The 25,208-nt window shown below is 40.3% G+C and overlaps 1 protein-coding gene across 2 annotated transcripts in view; it reads right to left on the bottom strand.

Annotated features, from left to right (window-relative positions):
* AKAP7 (A-kinase anchoring protein 7) overlaps nucleotides 1–25,208 on the bottom strand; it is a 122,823-nt gene that overhangs the window by 59,775 nt on the left and 37,840 nt on the right. For both annotated transcript variants that reach the window (XM_010808551.4, NM_001102266.1), the window contains 1 exon segment: nucleotides 16,388–16,500. In XM_010808551.4, the coding sequence (XP_010806853.1) occupies nucleotides 16,388–16,500 (113 nt within the window).

The following is a 25,208-nucleotide window of genomic DNA, read 5'->3' as shown; positions in this document are numbered from 1 at the left end:
GGCGCTGCATCCTGGAATGCTGAATATGCCTGGTGACTGTCTACTACTATGCTTGAAAATTATTTTTGCCTAATAAGGAACAGGGTGTATTTTTAAGGCTTTGTATTGATAACTGTAACCAATATAACTGACTTATCAATTATACATCATAACACTGAAGGAGAAAATAGGAATTTAAAGACAGAATGTCACACTTTGAAACAATAAATTAGTGACAAGAAACATCAAACAAAATTTGTTCAAGACTATCTTAATTAATCGTCAGAAATGACTGAAGTTTTACTTCCTTTTGGCCTAGTTTCGGGTATAGCTTAGGGAGAACTATCAGTGCTGTTCACAGCCACATGATAATTTCTGATACAGTGGACCATGAAACCCGGAGGGACTTCATTCTCGATTGTTACTTGGCACCCAAACAGCCAATACAGGAAAAATGCCATTGAGAGTGTAAGTATTTTTACAATCGTCTGATGGTTGCTTCTGATAACTCATGGGTATTATTTACTCAGGAAGCATTCATCATATCATGATGTGCAAAATTTAATATGTACCAAAGAGGGCTCAGTCTTATAAGCCTATGCATCCATCTCTATTTTCAATTTAGGAAGTAAACAGCCACAAAATAAGAAAATTCATATTAGTTAACAATCTGAATGTGAAAATCATTCAGCTAAGGTTCTGAAAGATAAAACATTTATTATTCAAATTTAGTTTCTACAACAAAGTTATTGTGATCAGAAAAACAATGGGATGCCAGTTTTGTTAAGAAGGTTAATTTTTTTATAATAAAAGATAATTTCATACTGTTACTTGTTATCTTATTATAATGATTACAACCTCCATGATGCAAAAATGTACAGGCTGCATATCAGACCAAAAAGAAAAGAAGTGTCCTTTTGAGGTTAAGTTTGATATTCCTGGAGCTCTGTTATTTTCCAATAGTTTATTTCTGTTACCCAGCAGCTATGAAAGAAATGCATGTTTTCTGTGATAATGGTATGAAATAAAAATTCAAGATGCAAATTAAAACTCAATCCAAACTGGCCTGTCATTTTAGGCATCAGCTGATTAAAGAATGGTAATCTTTTATGTTCATTTTCATAAGTGATAAAAAGTTATATATCTTTAGTGATATGATACCAGTTAGAAAACTAAAATTATTTTTTAAAGTGGGTTTTCAGTGACTTTCTGTTTCCCAGAGAGCCCACACATTTTATTTTTTCTTAATATTTATTCATCTCTCTGTTTCTTTATTTTGCTGTGCCAAATTTTAGTTGCAGCATGCAGGATCTAGTTCCCTGGCCAGGAATTGCACCTGTGCCCCCTGCATTGGAAACATGGAGTCTTAGCCACTGGACCATCAGGGAAAGTCCCTAAACTTATTCTTAATGATCACTATTCCTAGTGAAAAGTTACATATTGGTGATTCAAAGTTATAAAAAGATTCTCTATCCACAAGGGGCTTCCCTGAAGCAAATCTTACTTTACAATTCTTAATGACTCTGTCTCTTGGCAAAACTACATTTTTCACTTATTTGTACTGTTTTACTTCCATCTTTCCCCGGATACAGACACTTGATGACCTCCTTGTCAGCTATAGTCTTTCCCTCAGCCCCTCTCAGTGGGGAAAACGGAGACCCCTCCCATTCAGGCTCAGTCCATCCAAGCCTGTTCATGACAGGGACGGAAAGACATGAGGAGTTTCCACCACACAGCCAGTGTGTTCTCGAATAGCATGGTGGTTTCAGATCCAGTGCCTAGCATCCCTGGCTGAGAACTGCCTTGCAGCTTTCCCATCTCCTCCTCCTGCTGCTCTCAGCCTGCCTGTCAGCCTGGGCTGTGCCTGGACCCTCTGTCTAGCAATGCCTATTTCCTCCCTGGCTGGAGCCCTAACACCCTGCCTCAGGCCTGTCAGTAACTTCAGAGATGAAAAAGTTAACGAGTGATGGGAAATACAAAAAACAGTTCTACTTTGCTCATTGATCTGTACCAATCTGAAAAAAAAAAAAAATGATGCTTTCTACCATCAGTTTCACAATACTAGAAAATACTTCCATAGTATTTACTATGTACAGGCACTACTCTAAGAACTTATTAGCTCAGTTAATAACTGCAATAACCCTCTGAGATTAGTACCATTATTATCCCCCGATAAGGAAATTGATTCACAGAGAAATCAGGTCACTTACTGACGGACACACAGCTAGTAAGAGGGAGGGCTTGGACTCAGATTCAGGCTAAGTGGAGAACACAAATAAATTGAAAAAGAACAGAATGACAATATTCAAGCTCTTTCACTATTTAAAAGATTAAAATTCTAAGAATACTAATCATTCTTAAGATATAATCATATATACTATCATTGCTAAAACCAATGTGAAAATTGCTTTGAGAATTTGTAGCATCTAAAACACCTACATTTAATATGCTGCATTAGTATTAATAAATAAAGTGATAATTATACATCCATAGTAAATGAATTTTATAAAGGGAGATGGCAAAGAGTTTGTAATGTTACTTACACACGGTAAAAATTATCCGAAGTATCCAGACTGTAAGAAGAATTCCTCTACTGCTAACATGCAAATAATCAACTAAAACACAGGCAGAGATTATCTGCATTTTTTAAACCAGCTGTTTGTTTCAGCATCCAGTATTTCTCAGTTCTTCTTTTTAACTTAATGCTAGAGCATCTATGCATCTCACCATGAGGCTTTTCAGAGAGGTCATCCCCTTAATCCCTCTATTTATATACTTGCGTTTAGCACTACTGCTTTGTTTAATCTTGAGGCTTTAGAGAAAGAAAAAGTAGAAACTCTTTACCCCAGCATTATATCTAACATTTACAATACTGCACCTTTCAGCAAGTAGTAAGTAGAAACAAAGCCACTACAGCTATGTTTTGAATCTGTTGTTGACACCTACTTCTCGCTGTCCTAACACTGAGAAGAGATGGATGATCCTTGGGGGTATCAAGTGGCAAGGAAAGCTGTCAGAGAAGAGGTGATAGACAACTCCCAGTAAAACTAGCCACTTCACAAAAAGCACCAAGAGAATATGCGGCATTGCTTCGTGGTATTGTTTTTATGAGTTGCTGGAATCAAAAAGATCAGAGGCAGAAACACGAATTTGGTTGCAGTTAGCCCATTTACACTGACTATGAATGTCATGTTAACCGGAAAAGAACATGTTGAGGGCACTCAGGGAAGTTCTCAAAGTCACAGACAATGCAAAAGCACAGGGAGGTTACAATACCTTTATTTACAACGCAGACTGCTCCCATCTAGGCTCATTCTTTGTCTACTTAGCAAACCTCAATTCCTCCTCAAGATTTCTCAAGTAGAGCATAAGAAAACATATGCTGTTTGGCCATATAACTGTTTCTGATATTTGCATGTGGCTTTTCTCATTTCTCATATGGAAAACTCAGCAGTGGCCACAAGACTGGAAAAGGTCAGTTTTCATTCCAATGCCAAAGAATGTTCAAACTACTACACAATTGCACTCATCTCACACGCTAGCAAAGTACTGCTCAAAATTCTCCAAGCCAGGCTTCAACACTACATGAATCGTGAACTTCCAGATGTTCAAGCTAGATTTAGAAAAGGCAGAGGAAGCAGAGATCAAATTGCCAACATACGTTGGATCATCAAAAACACACGGGCGTTCCAAAAAAACATTTACTTCTGCTTTATTGACTATGTCAAAGTCTTTGACTGTGTGGATCACAACAAACTGTGGAAAATTCTTCAAGAGATGGGAATACCAGACCACCTTACCTCCCTCCTGAGAAATCTGTATGCAGGTCAAGAAGCAACAGTTAGAACTGGACATGGAACAACAGACTGGTTCCATATAGGGAAAGGAGTACGTCAAGGCTGTATACTGTCACCCTGCTTATTTAACTTACATGCAGAGTACATCATGAGACATGCTGGGCTAGATGAAGCACAAGCTGGAGTCAAGATTGCCAGGAGAAAGAAACATCAATAACCTCAGATATGCAGATGATACCATTCTTATGGCAGAAAGCGAAGAACTGAAGAGCTTCTTGATGAAAGTTAAAGAGGAGAGTGAAAAAGCTGGCTTAAACCTCAACATTCAGAAACCTAATATCATGGCATCTGGCCCCATCACTACATGGCAAATAGATGGGGAAACCATGAAAACAGTGACAGACTTTATTTTGCGGGGGCTCCAAAATCAATGCAGATGGTGACTGCAGCCATGAAATTAAAAGATTCTTGCTCCTTGGAAGAAAAGCCATGACCAGTCTACATAGCATATTGAAAAGCAGAGACACTACTTTGCCAACAAAGGTCCATCTAGTCAAAGCTATGGTTTTTCCAGTAGTCATGTATGAATGTGAGAGTTGCACTATAAAGGAAGCTGAGCGCCAAAGAATTGATGCTTTTGAACTATGGTGTTGGAGAAGACTCTTGAGAGTCCCGTGGACAGCAAGGAGATCCAATCAGTTCATCCTAAAGGAAATCAGTCCTGAATATTCATTGGAAGGACTGATGCTGAAGCTGAAATTCCAATACTTTAGCTACCTGATGGGAAGAACTGACTCACTGGAAAAGACCGTGATGCTGGGAAAGACTGAAAGCAGGAGGAGAAGGGGACAACAGAGGATGAGATGGTTGGATGGCTTCACTGACTCTATGGACATGAGTTTGAGTAAGCTCCGGGAGTTGGTGTTGGACAGGGAAGCCTGGCATGCTGCAGTCCATGGGGTTGCAAAGAGTCAGACAGGACAGAGTGACTGAACTGAATTTTTTCATTTCAATGAAGCAGAGACTCATAACTAAGGCATCTAGGAATGCTCCCTAGACAGCCCAATCTCAGCTGGAACCTCAACTCCCCTTGATCAAAGTCCAGCTGTGTTCTTGGCTCAGTGCAGCCTAGGGTTACTCAAGTGTAAACAAGTTATATCCTACTCCTCCTAATCACATCTGTTTTCCTAATATTTTGCTCTTTGGAGCAAATAATAACATGTTCTCCTGAATTTACCAATGTAACCATTTATTTCTATAAACTAAAGATAAAACATAAAATACCCAGTCACCAAATTTCTTCCCAAATACGAACTATAAACTTATAACTCTATTTAAGATGTTTTCATTCTTCATTGCAATAGCTTTCCATTTAATCAACAGTTCTCTCAACATTAAGTAAGTAAATATCAGCAAGTCACTGGTGCAAGAAATTCTCAGGATGTTAACGACGAAAAATGACAGTGAAGCTGTTCTGCAAAAGCTCATTCAGAAATAAGTTCATGAAAAATCCTAATGAATAATTTTAACTTGTCCTGTAACACTGGCCTATATACTGCAACATACATATATTGTGGTTGAATGTGTTCTGCTTTTATAGCCTAGAGATCAGAAGTATGGAATCATTCATATAAATTGATTGGATTATCCACAGACAGAATTTTAGACCAAACTATAGCTTCAGATCCAACCTAAATGAGAACTGAAAACTTAGACAATGTAGCAGGGATTATATATACACTGGCAAAATCTTTTATATGCATCCATAGACATCATTGATGCTCAGTAAGATTGAAGGCAGGAGGTGAAGGGGACAACAGAGGGTGAGATGTTTGGATGGCAACACAGACTCAATGGACATGAGTTTTGGTAAACTCTGGAAATTGGTGATGGACAGGGAGGCCTGGTGTGCTGCAGTCCATGGGGTCACAAAGAGTCGGACACGACTGAGTGACTGAACTGAAATGAACTGAACTGATAAACATCACTTGGCTTACAAGTCAACATTCAGAAAACTAAGGTCATGGCATCTGGTCCCATCCCTTCATGGCAAATAGATGGGGAAACAATGGAAACAGTGAGAGACTTTATTTTGGGGGGCTCCAAAATCATTGCAGATGGTGACTGCAGCCATGAAATTAAAAGATGCTTGCTCCTTGGAAGAAAAGCTACGACAAACCCAGACAGCATATTAAAAAGCAGAGACATTAGTTTTCCAACAAAGGTCCATCTAGCCAAAGCTATGGTTTTTCTAGTAGTTAAGTACGGATGTGAGAATTGGACTATAAAGAAAACTGAGCGTCAAAGAATTGATGCTTTTGAACTGTGGTGTTGGAGAAGGCTCTTGAGAGTCCCTTGGACTATAAGGAGATTCAACCAGTCCCTCCTAAAGGAAATCAGTCCTGAATATTCATTGGAAGGACTGATGCTGAAGCTGAAACTCCAATACTTTGGCCACCCGATGGGAAGAACTGACTCACTGGAAAAGACCCTGATGCTGGGAAAGATTGAAGACAGGAGGTAAAAGGGACGACAGAGGATGAGATGGTTGGATGGCTTCACTGACTCTATGGACATGAGTTTGAGTAAGCTCTGGGAGTTGGTGATGGACAGGGCAGCCTGGCTGATAGTTTGCTGATAGTTAGGATGATAGTTTGCCAAAGATCATAAACACTGGCATATTCCGCTTGCTTTTCTGCTCTACCCAGTATGTTCATGACCCAGGAAACCTAGACCAGCCAAACCTGACACCATTACCTGCATGTAGACCTCATCCCCATTGTGTACAATTTAAGCACATGCCTGTAGGGATATACCTGATAGAAAGTTACAATCTGTTGGGAAATATGTTTCACATGATTTTCGTATCCACTCAGCTAATTACCAGGAGACTACTGCCCCCATATCTGCACTGGAAATCAAGAGCACAAGGTCCTGTTTATGATTCTCTTGATTATCAGGATAGGTCAGGGAGGACGAGGAGCAAGATGGAATCCAAAGGGACCAAGTCATGAAAACAGGATGGAGTATGAAGGTGGGGGAGGAGGGATGCTGCTAAAGGTCCAGGACCACTAGAGAAAGTCACAGAACATTCTCCCAGGTAATGGCTGATTAAGATCTCACAGCTGTGCTGGAGACAAAAGTGAAACCACTCTGAATGAAATGTTCTGCTCTAAATAAAGTTATGTAACAAATCAGAATCAAATTCAGCTGTAGAGAAGGCTGTAGCCAAGGAAGGAAGAAAAGTACCTTCACACACTGGCCATCAGCTTGAGGTCAATGTAAAGACACGATGTACTTATAAGGCCTTAAAGATGGGTCTCCAAAATGATGTCATAGAGTTTACTAACAATTAAAAACGTTGGACTTCCCTGGTGGTACCGTGGATGGAAATCTGCCTGCCAATACAGGGGCCATGGTTTCGATCCCTGGTCCAGGAAGATTCCACAGGCCACAGAGCAACTAAGCCTTTGCACAAAAACTACTGAGACTACGTGCTGCAGCTACTGAAGCCCATAAACTAAGAGCCCGTGTTCTGCGAAAAGAGAAGCCACTGCAATGAGAAGCCTGCACACTCCAACTAAAAAGTAGCCCTGCTTTCCGCACCTAGAGAAAGCCCAGGAAAGGAAGGCCGAGCGCAACCAAAAATAAAATAAATAATATATAAAATGTTGCTATAGGTGATACGAGCTAGATGTCTTAAGTCTTTAACTACAGATAATGTGAATTTTTGCCCTTGCAAAGAGAAAAGAGCAATATTATTCATCTTTAATTTATAGGGCTTATCAGTTGGAAGAATTGAGTAATTTAGTATTATTCTGTTTTTGAGGTACCTTTCCTCGGCAGAATATGGTTCTAATAAATGGTCAAAGTAAATCCTTTGATATTTAGGATTGGAAATAAAATTCCAGTGTAAACTAGTTTGCTGCTGCTGCTGCTAAGTCGCTTCAGTCATGTCCGACTCTGTGTGACCCCAGAGATGGCAGCCCACCAGGTTCCTCTGTCCATGGGATTTTCCAGGCAAGAACACTGGAGTGGGGTGTCATTGCCTTCTCCAAAACTAGTTCTACATCTGCATGACTCATTTGAAAAGACCTTGATGCTGGGAAATATTGAGGGCAGGAGGAGAAGGGGACGACAGAGGGTTAGATGGTTGGATGGCATCACCGACTCAATGGACATGGGTTTAGGTGAACTCAAGTGATGGACAGGGAGGCTGGATGTGCTGCGGTTCATGGGATCACAAAGAGGACATGGGGACTGAGTAACTGGACTGAACTGAAGGCTAACTCATGCAACTCTAATTACCTCAAATACTTCATTATTGCATCTTTTAATCCTAGCTCTAAAACTCTGTTTTTTTTAATGGCATTTAAATCAGAATCTTGCCTTGGGATACAAATGCTCAACAGTAAGTAAACTGGCCAGTGAATCTGTATGTTTGAAGAAAAGGTATCATTTAAGCCTGAATGATCAAGACCAGCGTTGCCTAAATGATGTGCTAAAACATGGGAGATGAAAAAAAGGCCACGCTTATCAAGTACATTTAGGAAATGATGCTCAGGTAGGATGTATAATGTTCAAAATATCCACTGCCCTTCTTGTGGTGTCCTTTGCTGCAAGTGGGTTTTATATCCTGCTCTGTTGAACCCGGAAAGGACCATGTGACCTTCTTTGGCCAATAAGACATGACGAGGAACGACGTGCGTCACTTCTTAGCAGAAACTTTCAGCTGTTTATCACCATCTCTCTCTTCCTTCAGTCAAAGGCCAGTGAAGTCCTAGATGTAAGCTGCTAAACCAAGGTCTTGAATAAAGACAAAGTGCAACAGAACCACAGATGACCCAGCGGCAAAAAATTAAACTTTTGTTGTTAGAAGCTCTTAAGGTTCACAGTAAACATTCACGTTTTGGAGATCCTAAGAAATCCTGAAATAAAGACTCAGATTAACTTTAACCCATCACTGCTAACATGCACTTGATCACAGAATCCTTACCTCACATAAAATCCTGAGAGATGTCCTGAGATAAAACTTTCAGGAAATGTCAATGAAAACACTTATTTCAAATCTCCATTCCACTCTGCACAGACTTAATAATATTAGGTTGACTGGGTCATTTCTTCTAGAGTTTTCAAATTTTTCAAAATCTCTTAACAGAATAAAGGTCAATCAGGAAGCCATTTTGGTATTTTGACATGAATCAAATCCCAGAATTCTTCCTTAAAAATAATTTTGCTTTCTGCTTATTGTTTCCTATATATTTCAATGTTCAAAGATGTATAAATTACTGAAAGGTTACAAATGAACATTTAGTGAGTCTACTTTTGAAGACAGCATTTCCAATTTTTAAACAATTAAAAGGCATACTTAGGTTTATCTCAAAACACAGAAACAGACAACAGAACAGCATGAAGCTGAAAAATGCCTTAGAAACAAAACTGAAGTCAGTTGCTATATATAGTGCTCTGACACACAATAGATGACACAGTTGACTAATGGCACCTAGACTCTCAGAAGAAATTACAATTCCATCTCACAGTAGATTGCACCACTTTTTTAGCTTTAAAAAAATTAAAACAAAAAGAGATACTGTATTGTGTTTTCACTTATTGATTTTTAACTAAGAAAAATCCAAAGAGAATTCCATATTATAGCTTCAGAACTAAGTGCACTTGATAATATGAAAAGAGACTCAAAAACAACTAAAATTTTTAAGTTGTTAGGCACTGGGAGATTCAGGAATAGATTACTGAAACAATCTGCTTTAACGTCAGTTCAGTTCAGTTGCTCAGTCATGTCCAACACTTTGTAACCCCAAGGACTGCAGCAAGCCAGGCTTCCTGTCCATCATCCACTCCCAGAGCTTACTCAAACTCATGTCCATCGAGTCAGTGATGCAATCCAACCATCTCATCCTCTGTCATCCCCTTCTCCTCCTGCCTTCAATCTTTCTCACATCAGGGTCTTTTCTAATGAGTCAGTACTTCGCATCAGGTAATCAAAGTATCAGAGCTTCGACTTCAGTATCAATCCTTCTAATGAATATTCAGGACTGATCTCCTTTAGGATGGACTGGTTGGATCTCCTTGCAGTCCAAGGGACTCTCAAGAGTCTTCTCCAACACCATAGTTCAAAAGCATCATTTCTTCGGCACTCAGCTTTCTTTATGATCCAACTCTCACATGCATACAGGACAACTAGAAAAACCATAGCTTAGAATAGATGGACCTTTGTTGGCAAAGTAATGTCTCTGCTTTTTAATATGCTAAGTTGGTCATAGCTTTTCTTCCAAGGAGCAAGGGTCTTTTAATTTCATAGTTGCAGTCACCATCTGCAGTGATTCTGGAGCCCAAGAAAATAAAGTCTCCCACTGTTTCCACTGTTTCCCCATCTATTTGCCATGAAGGGATGGGACCGGATGCCATGATCTTCCTTTTATGAATGTTGAGTTTTAAGCCAGCTTTTTCACTCTCTTCTTTCACTTTCATCAAGAGGCTCTTCAGTTCCTCTTCACTTTCTGCCATAAAGGTGCTGTCATTTGCATATCTGAGGTTATTGATATTTCTCCTGGAAATCTTAATTCCAGCTTGTACTTCATCCAGTCCAGCATTTCACATCATGTACTCTGCATATAAGTTAAATAAGCAGGGTGACAATATATAGCCTTGGCATACTCCTTTCCCAATTTGGAACCAGTCTGTTGTTCCATGTCCAGTTCTAACTGTTGCTTCTTGACCCACATACAGATTACTCAGAAGGCAGGTCAGGTGGTCTGGTATTCCCATCTCCTTAAGAAATTCCACAGTTTGCTGTGATCCACACAGTCAAAGGTTTTAACATAGTCAATAAAGTACAAGTAGATGTTTTCTGGAACTCTCTTGCTTTTTCTATGATCCAACAGATGTTGTCAATTTGACCTCTAGTTCCTCTGCCTTTTCTAAATCCACCTTGAACTTCTGAAAGTTCACGATTCACATACTGTTGAAGCCTGACTTGGAGAATTTTGAGCATGTGTGAAATAAGTACACATGCTAGCGTGTGAAATAAGTACAATTGTACAGTAGTTTGGGCATTCTTTGGCATTGCCCTTCTTTGGGATTGGAATGAAAACTGACCTTTTCCAGTCCTGTGGCCACTGCTGAGTTTTCCAAGTTTGCTGGCATATTGAATGCAGCATTTTCACAGCATCATCTTTTAGGACTTGAAAGAGCTCAGCTGGAATTCCATTGTCTCCAATAGCTTTGTTCGTAGTAATGCTTCCTAAGGCCCACTTGAGTTCACATTCCACGATGTCTGGCTTTAGGTGAGTGATCACACCATCGTGGTTATCTGAGTCATGAAGATCTTTTTTTTTACAGTTCTTCTGTGTATTCTTGCCACCTCTTCTTAATATCTTCTGCTTCTGTTAGGTCCATACCATTTCTGTCCTTTATTGTGCCCATCTTTGCAAGAAATAATCCCTTGGTATCTCTTATTTTCTTGAAGAGATCTCTAGTCTTTCCCATTTTATTCTTTTCCTCTATTTCTTTGCATTGATCACTGAGGAAGGCTTTCTTATTTCTCCTTGCTATTCTTTGGAACTCTACTTTCAGATGAATATATCTTTCCTTTTCTCCTTTGCCTTTTACTTCTATTCTTTTTTCAGCTATTTGCAAGGCCTCCTCAGACAACCACTTTGCCTTTTTGCATTTCTTCTTTTTGGGGATGGTTTTGATCACCACCTCCTGTACAATGCTACGAACTTCTATCCATAGTTCTTTAGGCACTCTATGTATCAGATCTAATCCCTTCAATCTGTCACTTCCACTGTATAATCCTAAGGGATTTGATTTAAGTCATACCTGAATGGTCTAATGGTTTTCCCCACTTTCTTCAATTTCAGTCTGAATTTGGCAATACGGAGTTCATGATCTGAGCCACAGTCAGCTCCTGGTCTTGTTTGCTGACTGTATAGAGCTTCTCCATCTTTGGCTGCAAAGAATATAATCAATCTGATTTCGCTATTGACCATTTGGTGATGTCTACGTGTAGAGTTATCTCTTGTGTTTTTGGAAGAGGGTGTTTACTATGACCAGTGTGTTCTCTTGGCAAAACTCTGTTAGCTTGTGCCCTGCTTCATTTTGTACTCCAAAGCCAAACTTGGCTGTTACTCCAGGTATCATCTCTTGACTTCCTACTTTTGCATTTCAGTCCCCTATGATGAAAAGGACAACTTTTTTTGGTGTTAGTTCTAGAAGACCTTGTAGGTTGTCATAGAACCATTCAACTTCAGCTTCTTCAATATTAGTGGTTGGCACATAGCCTTGGATTTTTGTGATATTGAATGGTTTGCCTTGGAAACAAACAAGAGATCATTCTGTCATTTTTGAGATTGCACCCAAGTACTGCATTTTGTTGGCTATAAAGGCTATTCCATTTCTTTGAAGAGTCTTGCCCACAGTAGTAGATATAATGGTCATCTGAATTAAATTCACCGATTCCAGTCCATTTTAGTTCACTGATTCCTAAAATGTCGATGTTCACTCTTGCCATCTCCTGTTCGACCAATTCCAATTTACCTTGATTCAAGGACCTAACATTCCAGGTTCCTATGCAATATTGTTCTTTACAGTATTGCACTTTATTTCCATTACCAGTCACATCCAAAACTGAGTGCTATTTTTGCTTTGCCTCAGCCTCTTCATTCTTTCTGGAACTATTTCTCCACTCTTCTCCAGTAGCATATTGGCCATACTGACTTGGGGAGTTCATCTTTCAATGTCATATTTTTTTTGCCTTTTCTTACTGTTCACAGGGTTCTCAAGGCAAGAATACTAAAGTGGTTTGCCATTCCCTTCTCCAGTGGACCACATTTTGTCAGTACCTTCCACCATGAGCTGTCCATCTTGGGTGGCTCTACATGGCATGGCTCATAGTTTTATTGAGTTAGACAAGGCTGTGATCCAAGTGGTCAGTCATTCTCCTGTTGATGAATGTTCAGCAGTTAGTTGCAATACTGGAGTTCTCACAGGAAAAGATGAGCTCACGTCCTTCTACTCTGCCATCTTGTGAATCAGACTTGCTTTAACTTATACCAAGGATATTTCTAAGATCAGTTTTTGTCTGGAATAATAAAAGTCTGCTCTTACCAAGGGCACCTAAAGTGCCTTCTTTCAGAAAAGAAGACAGAGGCAGTGCAACCTGGCAGGTCCTCTTTTGTTGCATGCCTTCAGAGTCATGTGCAACTTTTGTGACCTGATGGATTGTAGTCCACCAGGTTCCTCTGTCCATGGGATTTCCCAGGCAAGAATACTGGAGTGGGTTGCCATGCCCTTCTCCAGGGGATCTTCCCTGCTTTCCCCAACCTCATCATCGTAGGGTCCAATAACTACCCTTCTGTCCTTAGCTATGTGCATATCAAACTCTGCACTCAAAGCAAACCAGTCCAAGTGAAAAAGGGAGCAAACAATTTCAAAGAAGATCATTTCTTTCATTCTAAAGTTCTCTCATTGTCTGACTTTGTGAAACACTGCTATAAGAAAGGGCCAATTAATAACCTATAGCTTTGATAGTTTAAGTGCTATATTAGTAATTTGAAAGAGTTATAACGCAGGAAAAATATCCAAGAAGTCCAAAAAATAATTTATGATTAAACACAACTGTTCTATTCATGAAAAGATTGCATTTATTGCTCAAAGAATCTGGATCTGCCTTAAGATGCATATTTGATTTGAAACTGGTCTTCTTCTGCCACCAAGTGTTAGCACACACTTCTAACAAACCAGTTTCTACAATGTCAAATCACAGAAATACCAACACAAGGTCACTCAGTGTGAAAAATAAACCCAAAATAAAGCACTATAAAAAGCACTGACCGAAACAAATAGAGTCTAACCATGAGAAACAAACATACTCTGAAGAAATGATACAAACAAGTTGAATTTTAGCTATTCAGAGACAAAATAATTTAAAGAAGCTTTTCTGAGGCTTCATTCATTTGATTTAAAAAACTACTGTTTGAGACCCCGTGAACTGTAGCCTACAAGGCTCCTCCCTCCATGGGATTCTCCAGGCAAGAATACTGGAGTGGGTTGCCACTTCCTTCTCCAGGGGATGTTCCCAAACCAGGGATCGAACCCTGGTCTCCTGCATTGCAGGCAGACGCTTTAACCTCTGAGCCACCAGGGAAGCCCTTTGAAAACATAGTGATAATCAAAATAGCTTGAAGATATACAAAACTACTTTCAAGGGAATTCCCTGGCAGTCCAGTGCATAAGACTCCATTCTTTCACTGCTGAGGGTATGGGTTCAATCCCTGGTCAGGGAACTAAGATCCCGCAAGCTGCACAGCCCAGTCAAAAAAAAAAGCATACTACTTTTACTACTCCCTTATGAGATATATTCCACTAGAATTTCATGAAACTAAGAATATGGACAACTAACATATATATGTAAATGCCTCCTGGTGTTAGAAAAACATATAATTGTCAAAAAAAAAAAAAAACATGCTTCCCAGAATCTCAATTAGAAAACTTAATTCTCTAGTTTGAGAACCAGAATACCATACTGGAGCAGAGGAAGTTCCATATCAGGAAATTTGAAGGAGAGTTTTTTATTTGAAGGAGAGTTTTGTTTGCAGGGAATAAGAAAAGGCCAGAAGGATATACTAGTAATGGTACCTAAAAGAGAAATGATATTGGGAGGAAGGGAGTGAGAGATTGGTGATGAGGGAAAAAAATTTATCTTTCACTCTGTAGGTCTGTATGTAGATAGATTTTTTTCAGTAAGCATATATTCATCTAACACTTTTATAATTAAAATAACTTTTAAAATATAAGTACTTGAAATGACACAAACTTCTTCATATGAGTGAAAAAAAAATTATTCAATATCCCTCTACCCTTTTATTTCATTATCAACCTTAAGTAAACTGAATGTTGGTAATACATTCCATTATTGACTTTATCAATGGTCTCACCCTTGTAAATGAGTGGACCCAGAATGAAAACCCAGAAGAGAATTAGAGAAGAAAATAGATTCTGGATGGGGCTCTGCAACTGAGAACAGTGTGATCTCATTTCAGCCACTTAACCTCTGAGTCTCAGATCCCCTTTCTATAGAGTAAAAGGAGCAGACTCCGTGAAATCATCTGTCAAGAAATCACTTAAAATGCATGCAGTCTGAAATGTTGAAATATAAATTCTAGAGTTAATTTAAGCATCCCTTTGATAAACATCCTTGGGTGCTCTCATTTCAAAGTTAATAAAGACAGAAACATTTTGAAATGTGGGCATTACCTTCACCACTGATTTGTCATTCTGGGATTAAGTTTGAAACCACTGGGAAGAGGACAATCCACGTGAAAGCAAGATAAGAAAGATAATGAGTAAAAGAGTCAACTGTCAGTCTACAAGTTTTGTCAGTTTTCATCATTCCTAATTCTAAAATCTATGATATACACAAATTATTTCTACCTAAATATTCTGGAATGGTATCTAATACAGTTATTATTTAATTTGAGCATAGAGAAAAAAAAACATGCAAGATACTGGGGGATAGGGTGATTTTTACAAAAGTTTGTAGTAAACTCATAAGCACAGGATGGCCAACCACCCAAACACATGTTTTACAGGACCAAAAAGACTTTCTGAGCCCAGACATTAAATACAAACTGTCGAATTTAGAAAAAAGATCTACTTACTAATAAACATGACCTTCATTTACAGAGCTGCAAATCAAGTCTGAACTGCAGCAAAGGGTTATGGAGAGCAGGAGCGAATACTAATCTGCATGCCCATCTCCAAAACTCTGGTACATCAGAGCAGCTCAGCAGATGCTTTAATTCGCATGACAACCTCCCTAGGCTGAAATGGGAGAAACAAGGAAGGGTGCCCTTAGGATTCTAGGAGAATTGCTTGTGACTCCAGACAAAAATTCAAAGTGCCTCCAGCCTCTGAAGAAGAAGGCAATGGCTTAGGAAGGCAGCAAGTCACCCTGAGATAGGGGAAGTCAAAAGACATGTCCCCTGGCTTGTGTCACTGCTGACCATTCCCAGGGAAAAGTACTTTCAAATACTGAGCTAGGGAGGGCGGCCCTTCTGTTACCCTCTTGCCCAGTCCCTGCAACACCTGCTCCACGCCCTCAGTGGAAACAACTGCTGAAAAGAGCAGTGGCTTTGTAGAAACTTCGAAAGAGTTACATAAAAGTGGGGAGGGGAGCAGAGCATGTCCCTCCTTGAAGAACCCAGCTACAGGGAGCAGCACCAGTGTATGCAAGCCAGTGGAGGAAGCTTTGAAGGCAGCAGGCTGCAAACAATCAGAAGAAAATAACGCAGCAAAACCCAACTCTGGCTCCACCCGCCAAGGCTTTTCAAGGGATGAAGCAAGATGTAGCAACAGATGAAGCAGCAGTAAGTAATGGTCAGTGTGCAGCTAACAGCCACAGAGGCAAAGGAGGAGACAGCAGTAATGGCCTCCATGGAGCCTCATAAGCCAACTCAGCATCCTTGGGAATTGGAACCAAATCCAACTGGAATCCCAGGAGCAATAGTGGCAGGGATGTCGAAAACCACTACACATGTCACTCATGCTGTGGGTGGTAAAACAAGGCTGATAATAAAATGTCCACTCACCTTCTTCCGGAGCCATGGTAACCTGGACAATTTCATGAAGGTCAAATGAGGCTTAAAAGTTCTGCTTTCTCCTGCCAAGATACCTTTTTCTTGAAACGTCCTTTTTGCAGCATCTGAAGAAAATAAAAAGAAGCTTTAAAATGCTATATGATACCTTATATGAGAAAAGAATCTAAAAAGGAATAAATATATGTATAACTGAATCAGCCTCTTGAGAAATCTGTATGCAGGTCAGGAAGCAACAGTTAGAACTGGACATTGAACAACAGACTGGTTCCAAATAGGAAAAGGAGTACGTCAAGGTTGTATATTGTCACCTTGCTTATTTAACTTCTATGCAGAGTACATCATGAGAAACGCTGGACTGGAAGAAACACAAGCTGGAATCAAGATTGCTGGGAGAAATATCAACAACCTCAGATATGCAGATGACACCACCCTTATGGCAGAAAGTGAAGAGGAACTCAAAAGCCTCTTGATGAAAGTGAAAGTAGAGAGTTAAAAAGTTGGTTTAAAGCTCAACATTCAGAAAACGAAGATCATGGCATCTGGTCCCATCACTTCATGGGAAATAGATGGGGAAACAGTGGAAATGGTGTCAGACTTTATTTTTGGGGGCTCCAAAATCAGTGCAGATGGTGACTGCAGCCATGAAATTAAAAGACGCTTACTCCTTGGAAGGAAAGTTATGACCAACCTAGATAGCATATTCAAAAGCAAAGACACTACTTTGCCAACAAAGGTCCATCTAGTCAAGGCTATGGTTTTTCCTGTGGTCATATATGGATGTGAGAGTTTGACTGTGAAGAAAGCTGAGCGCCAAAGAATTGATGCTTTTGAATTGTGGTGTTGGAGAAGACTCTTGAGAGTCCCTTGGACTGCAAGGAGATCCAACCAGTCCATTCTGAAGGAGATCAGCCCTGGGATTTCCTTGGAGGGAATGATGCTGAAGCTGAAACTCCAGTACTTTGGCCACCTCATGAGAAGAGCTGACTCAATGGAAAAGACTCTGATGCTGGGAGGGATTGGGGGCAGGCGGAGAAGGGGATGACAGAGGATGAGATGGCTGGATGGCATCACTGACTCGATGGACATGAGTCTGAATGAATCCGGGAGTTTGTGATGGACAGGGAGGCTTGGTGTGCTGTGATTCATGGGGTCGCAAAGAATCGGACACGACTGAGTGACTGAACTGAACTGAACTGAATCACTCTGCTGTACACCTGAAACTAACTGATTTACAACAATGTAAATCAACTATACTCCAATAAAATTAAAATGTAAACAAAAAATGCTACTGTGGCTGTCTTTAATTATAAAAATGGCAACTCAAAAAATAAATTATTCTACAACGAAGGTAATATACTGGCTTGAGATATTATTTTTAAGAGAGGAAAAACTACAACGTGTATGATGCCAAATACATTATGATGGTTATATCTGCAATAATGTCAAAGTTTGGCATACGGCAGAAATCAACACAACTTTGTAAAGCAATTACCCTCCAACTAAAGATTTAAAAATAGAATTCAAAAAAAAAAAAAAAAAAACTTTGGGTAAGCACACAAAAGCAACAATTGGAAAAGGAAATATTTAATAAATAAAATAACTGACTTTATGATGCTGATTTCATGCAATATCCCAGTGACACCCATATATATATAATGAACTAGTTTATCTGTAACTCCTCATATCCAAAACTTCTGCTTCCAACCAACATAGAATAACAGGAATCTGATTTACCCTCCCATCTGAAATGACCGGGAAAAACAAGGACAAAATATACAAAACAACGGTTTGTAAAATGCTGTACACCTGGCAGTGAAGATGAGTGATCCCTTAGAGATGAGAAAAAAACAAGGTGAGCCCTTTGATTAACCAGCTTACATCCCTGGGTGTCAAGGCCCCTATTCAAGGAAGATAAACCCAGATGGAGCCCAGTCATCACACTAGGTTCAGAAAAAAAAAAGCCAAGAATAGAAAGACCAACGCATCTGGAGCTCATGGGACAGAGTGCCAGAGAAATGAGGGCTGCAGAGAAAAAACTCCAGAGATATGCAAGGGCTCCCCCGAGTGGATTCAGCGGAGAAGTGACCAGCATGGGTCCCTGAGCAAACTACCTGAAGCTGAAAAACACATTTGAAAGGATTAGAGAGAACACTCCCAGCTCTCACCCAAGGTCAGGAATTGTATCTGTTCCCATCAGCCAGACTGGAAAGCCTCAAGATGCATGGGACACTGGGAAGAATAAGGATTTTGCCTCAGTGGAAACGAAAAATGAGCTCTACTGCTAAGTCACTTCAGTCATGTCTGACTCTGTGCAACCCCATAGACGGTAGCCCACCAGGCTCCCCCGTCCCTGGGATTCTCCAGGCAAGAACACTGGAGTGGGTTGCCATTTCCTTCTCCAATGCATGCAAGTGAAAAGTGACAGTGAAGTCGCTCAGTCGTGTCCAACTCTTCGCGACCCCATGGACTGCAGCCCACCAGGCTATGCTGTCCATGGGATTTTCCAGGCAAGAGTACTGGAGTGGGATGCCATCACCTTCTCTGAAAATGAGCCCTGGCCTGGTACTATTCTAGTCCCTCCTAACAAATATTAGAAGCAAAACCCAAGAGGAAAAACCTGTATCAAAGTAATTTAGTTGTTCCCCAGCACAGAGCCCAAGTATAATTATAGAAAGACAAAACCATCCAGCACCCGACAAGTGCCTGATATTGGACAAACAGGCATGTAACAAACAGGAAAATATGACCCACAAAGAAGAAATAAATCAATTAATCAAAAGCCACTTAGAACTAACATAGATGTCAGAATGAGCAGGTAAGGGCTTCAACGCAGTTATTCTAATTGTATTCTTTATGTTTAAAAAGTTATACAGTATACTAACGCATATATATGGAATTTAGAAAGATGGTAACAATAACCCTGTGTACAAGACAGCAAAAGAGACACTGATGTATAGAACAGTCTTATGGACTCTGTGGGAGAGGGAGAGGGTGGGAGGATTTGGGAGAGTGGCGTTGAAACATGTGGAATATCATGTATGAAACAAGATGCCAGTCCAGGATCGATGCACGATGCTGGATGCTTGGGGCTAGAGCACTGGGACGGCCCGGGGGGATGGTGTGGGGAGGGAGGAGGGAGGAAGGTTCAGGATGGGGAACACGTGTATACCTGTGGCGGATTCATTTTGATGTTTGGCAAAACTAATACAATTATGTAAAGTTTAAAAATAAAATAAAATTTTTTAAAAAAAGAAAAAAAAAAGTTGAAACGTGCTAGTGATCAAAAAAAACCACATTAGACTTTTAGAGATTAAAAAATGCAAGGTCTGAGAAAAATAGATGAGACACTACAGAACAACAACAACAACAAAAAAAAACAGTGAACTTGGGAGACATAACAATAAAAACCACCCAAAATAAAACAGAGGAAAAAAAAGAAATAATAACAACAACAACAACAAAAGAATAGTTCACCAGTGAGACGTGAGGCAACTTAGGTTGCCTAATACGTGTGTAAATGGAGTTCCCTGAAAAAAAGGTGAGAGAAGTAGGGAAGTTACTTGAAGAACTAATGGCTGTTGGAGAGTGAGAGCTACCACAACCACAAAGAAAGATAATCTGGGCAGTAACTACTAAAATTTAAGCTGCACAAGCATTTTGACAGCAATTCCAATATTAGGAAAACACACAAAAATAAGCAAAAGTACCAATACGTACGATTTTATATAAAAGATATTTAACATTGCTTGAATTATCACATGCTGAAAACAACCTTCAACAATAAAGAAATGGTTGCTATTGGGTCTCCCAGGTGGTTCAGTGGTAAAGAATTCCCTGCCGATGCAGGAGACGCAGGAGATGCCAGTTTGATCCCTGGGTCGGGAAGATCCCCTGGAGGAGGCCATGACAACCCACACTCCAGTATTCTTGCCTGGAGAATCCCATGGAGCCTAAGTGGGCTACAGTCCCATGGATCACAAAGAGTCAGACACAACTGAGTGACTAAGCATGCATGGATGCATACTAAAAACTGCTATAATCAAAAGAATGAATTCAAGTTACATATATTAACCTGAAAAGACATCTGTGGCACCTATCAGGCAAAAAAAAAAAAAAAAGGGAAAATTGCATGTTTACTAGATCTGAAACATGATTCCATGATTTAAAAGACAGATGAAGAAACAACAAGGATCTACTGTATAGCACAGGGAACTATATTCAATATCCTGTGATAAACCACAATGGAAAAGAATATATGTGCATAACAATCACTTTGCTATATAGCAGAAATTAATACAACACTGTAAATCAACTATCCCTCAATAAAACAATTTTTAAATAAAATATTTAAGAAGACAAAGAAAATCAATTCTATATATTTATATTTTTATTAGCACAGAATAGTATAGAATACTTTAGGATGGAAGTTGAGATTGAATAGAGGTAGGAGAGAAGAGTAATGTTTTCTTTATACCTTTTTAACTGTATGAATGATTATAATGAGCATGCATTACTTTTGAAAAAAGTTTAAAAATAAGCATGGTAACAAACTGACAATACATGAGCAATATAAGATTGCTACACGTGCACAAGCATCATGGTAGAGTGCACAGGTGAGAGGGGAGATTACTTTGCCCGACATGTGAAAAATCCATCCCTTTCAAAGACCTTCAGTAAACAACTTCTCATTTGGTCTTTTTATCTTAAAATCAGGGCTAGTGCATAAGTCAATTTTAAAGATAAGAAAACTGAAACATAAGAACCTGATGCTCAAGGTCCCACTCCTTGTGAGCAGTAGAGAAGGAAGTGAAATCCAGGTGCCCTAACTTCTACCCTGGTCATGCTTCAAGCTGGCTGAAACCTCGGCTTGAACCGAGGGGGCAGGGAAAGGCACAGAAGCTGCCTCTACAACTTCAAGGGGAAGAGGAAGGCAGGGGATTCTGCCATCTCCCACCATACCCATGCACATCGGTTTCAGTCAGAGAAGTTCCCTTCTTCTATACGTTGAGCTCCCAAGTACCATTTCTTTTTTTTTTTTTTTAAAAGAATTCCAACATATACCAAAAAAAAAAAAGTTTGAAAATCAATGATCAAAAAACCTGCACAGGGTCCCTTCAGTAGAAATAATCCCACCAATAATGTCCATTTAAAAAAAAGGAAACGTAGGACTTCCCTGCTGGCCCAGTGGTTAAGAATCTGCCTGCCAATGCAGGGGAAATGGGTTCGATCACTGGTCTGGGAAAATCCCACATGCCAAGGAGCAACTAAGCAACTAAGCCTGTGCACCACAATTTCTGAGCTCGCATGCCTAGAGCCTGTGCTTTGCAACAAGAGGCCATCACAATGAGAAGCCTGTCCACCGCAACTAGGGTCGCTCCCACTCACCACAACTAGAGAAAGCCCGCACACAGCAAGGAAGACCCAGCACAGCCAAAAGTATTTTTTTTAATGGAAACTGGTAAAACATAGGACGCAGAATATATCTTTGAATTTCAACAAAGACCACATTCAATCTAAATATTCAGTGAGAAATAGTCCTTTTTCAGTTCAGCTAAATCTTATCAATGTTAAATATATCCTAATTTTTCTAACAGTTAAAATCATGAACTTAATGAAAGATGACCTAATGATTCAAGGAAAGGTGTCCTTAAAAATAAAAGATACACCAGGTACTGTTCTGGGTGCTGGGAATACAATGGGTAAAATAAACCCTCTACCCTCATGGAGCAGAGAGAAAGCACCACAAACAAACACGCAGCATCAGGAATCAATAAGTGATACAAAGAAAAATAAAGTGGTAGGGGTATACAAAGTGATGTGGAAGAAAAGGGGTTGCTATTTCAGACAGGGTGGTCTAGAAATGCTGTTCTGAAGGTGAGACATTCAAGAAGCCACTTGGAGAAGAGAATCGTGTGTTTCTGGGACGAAGGAGCTCACAGCAGAAGGAACAACTTTCAGAGTGGTGAGTAGGTTAAAGAGCAGTAAAAAGGGTAGGTAACTGGAGCAGGGTGGGAGGCTTGGGGAAGAAGTAAGAAACGGGTTTAGAGAAGCGGTCAGGGGCCTTATGAAGCATGGTAAATAAGACCTTCAGATTGTATTGTCAGTATGGTAGAAAATTTTGAGTGTTTTAAGCAAAGGAAATTTATATATGATAGTGACTTTCTTTACTCAGCTTTATTTCAGCTGGAAAATACATGTCTTCCTGGTAGGAGAAATTGAGGCTTGGGAGACTCAAAGTGCTCCTCTCTTTCCCTGGGGCTGTATTAGTTGAAGAGAAGACAGCTAAACGGGTTGTCAGAGTGTTTAGAGGAGGGGGACACGTAGCAGGCTTGGGTTTCTTTTTTTAATATTTTATTTATTAGCTGTGCCAGGTCTTAGTTGCAGCCTGTGGGATATTCAGTCTTCACTGGAGCACATGGAATCTTTGGTCACAGCATGCAAATTCTTGGTTGTGGCATGCGAGATCTAGTTCCCTAACCAGGGATGGAACCCCGGCCTTCTGCACTGAGAGCATGGCATCTTAACCACTGGACAACCAGGCAAGTCCCCAGGCTTGGTTTTTTAAGCTGGAGCCTTCCTTGTCCCCATATATAGTTATTTTCTGTAACTATTCTTGGGTACACGAGATTTCACTCTATTGCTCATAAACTCATAAACTCAATGGAGCTGTCTGAGGGCCCTTTCCACCCTTCCGCTACTCTTGAACACAAAGAAAAAGCAGAATTCCCCGAGGCCAAGGCGGAATGGATAAGAATACTGTACAGCCATCCATCACACAGCGTCATCCTAGCTTCACCTCCACCCTGAGGGCACAGGGAATTCTGGCTTTGCTGCGTCTGTGGACACATCTCAGAAACAAAGCACAGGTCACTCCTGCTCTCAGCCGTATGTGACTTTGTTGCTTCATTCATAGGATGATGGAGGGACAAGAATTCACACTCTAGCTTGGCCTCTAACTCTCTTCTTCATCCAAACGAGAAAATCTTTCCTAGCACTGGGGCAGGAAAAAACACCATCACGCTTAGTTGCTGAAACCTCAAAGTCCTTTCTCTGTTGTTTCTGCTGTATTCTCTCTTCTGAACACATTAAGTGCCACTGCTTAGAGGGAGGTTAGGCATAAAAGCTAGGGAAGAAGAAACACACAGATAAAAATTCAACAGTTCAAAATACTATTTCACTGCATTTTCAAAATCTTACTTTGTTATTTTGTCTAATATCTACCAAATGCTAGTATGTGCTACATATGATGTTTTGATCACACTTTGTAAATTTGGGGCATGTCCTAAAAACCCTTCACTGCGACTCACTGCCACCAAATGATTTTTCCCATCTCTTCTACGGTAATAAAAAAGGTTAAGCAATAGACCATTAAAATATCAAGAAAACATTAATTCTTAGCTGAAACCAACAGATAACAGTTTTGGCTGAGTTAAGTGGGAAAGGAATTTATATAATAACACTGGGAGGACTAAAGTTCCAGGCTGGAAGGCCAGGAAGCCAAGATGTCCCCTGTTATAGTCCAGCGACACCACAACCTCTTCAAGCTGGCATTACTGAAGCCCGCATGCACACGTGCACACACACACACACAGACACGAAGAGCGATAACCCTGCCACCTGTCTTCAACAGTGACGACTCCACCTATCCCCAGAATGGATTCTGCACAGTACTTTTTTTTGCTCAAGTTGCTAGCTTCTGACTCAAAGTCTGGGCCAAAGCAAGATATGTAGAACCGACAAAGCAAAACCTGTGAAAGAAGGTATGTGACATGATGGTGCAGGAAGAGTTTAGATGCTGGGCAGCCTAAATAAAAGACAGAGGTCCAGCATACACATGTTTTAAAGAAGACTGTATTTATAACAATCACGGGTGTGCCTTGGAGATTCCGACAGTTCAGTTCCAAACCACCACAATAAAGCAAATATCATGATAGAGTCACACAAATTTGAAGGGACATATACCTGATGCTCGGAGGGATTGGGGGCAGGAGGAGAAGGGGACGACAGAGGATGAGATGGCTGGATGGCATCACCGACTCAATGGACATGAGTTTGAGTGAACTCCAGGAGTTGGTGATGGACAGGGAGGCCTGGCGTGCTGATTCATGGGGTCAAAAAGAGTTGGACACGACTGAGCGACTGAACTGAACTGATACCCACTCCAGTACTCTTGCCTAGAAAATCCCATGGACGGAGGAGCCTGGTGCAGGCTACTGTCCATGGGGTCACAAAGAGTCGGACACGACTGAGCGATTTCACTTCATTGCTAAAAACGGCTAACCACCATCTGAGCTCTCAGTGAGTAGTAATTTCTTTGCTGGTGAAGGGTCTTGCTATGAAGTTGATAGCTGTTGAATGATCAGGGTGGTGGCTGCTGAAGGTTGGGGCGGCTGTAACAATTACTTAAAATAAGAATGAAATCTGCCATATTGATTAACTCTTCCTTTCACTTGAACACTTAGAGGCCACTGTAGGCTTATTAACTGGCTTAATTTCAATATTATTCTGTTCGAGGAACAGGGAGGCCCAAAGAGTGAGTGAGAGATGGGGAAACGGCCATTCAGTGAGTAGTTAGAACACACACATTTATTCAGCTGGCTGCCTTACATGGGCGTGGTTCATCGCACCCTGAAGGTCGCTGACCACAGGTTACTGTAACGAATATAATAATGAAAAGTTTGAAATATTGAGAGAATTATCAAAATGTGACATACAGACACTACGTGAGCAAACGCTGGAAAAGTGTCACTGACAGACTTGCTCTATACACGGTCACCGCCGACCTTCAATTTGTAAAGCAAACAAAAACAAG

This window comes from Bos taurus, chromosome 9 (assembly GCF_002263795.3).
Source record: "Bos taurus isolate L1 Dominette 01449 registration number 42190680 breed Hereford chromosome 9, ARS-UCD2.0, whole genome shotgun sequence".
Classification (NCBI taxonomy): Eukaryota; Metazoa; Chordata; class Mammalia; order Artiodactyla; family Bovidae; genus Bos; species Bos taurus.
The sequence above is the reverse complement of the archived record's forward strand: the minus strand, read 5'-3'. Positions and strand labels throughout refer to the sequence as shown.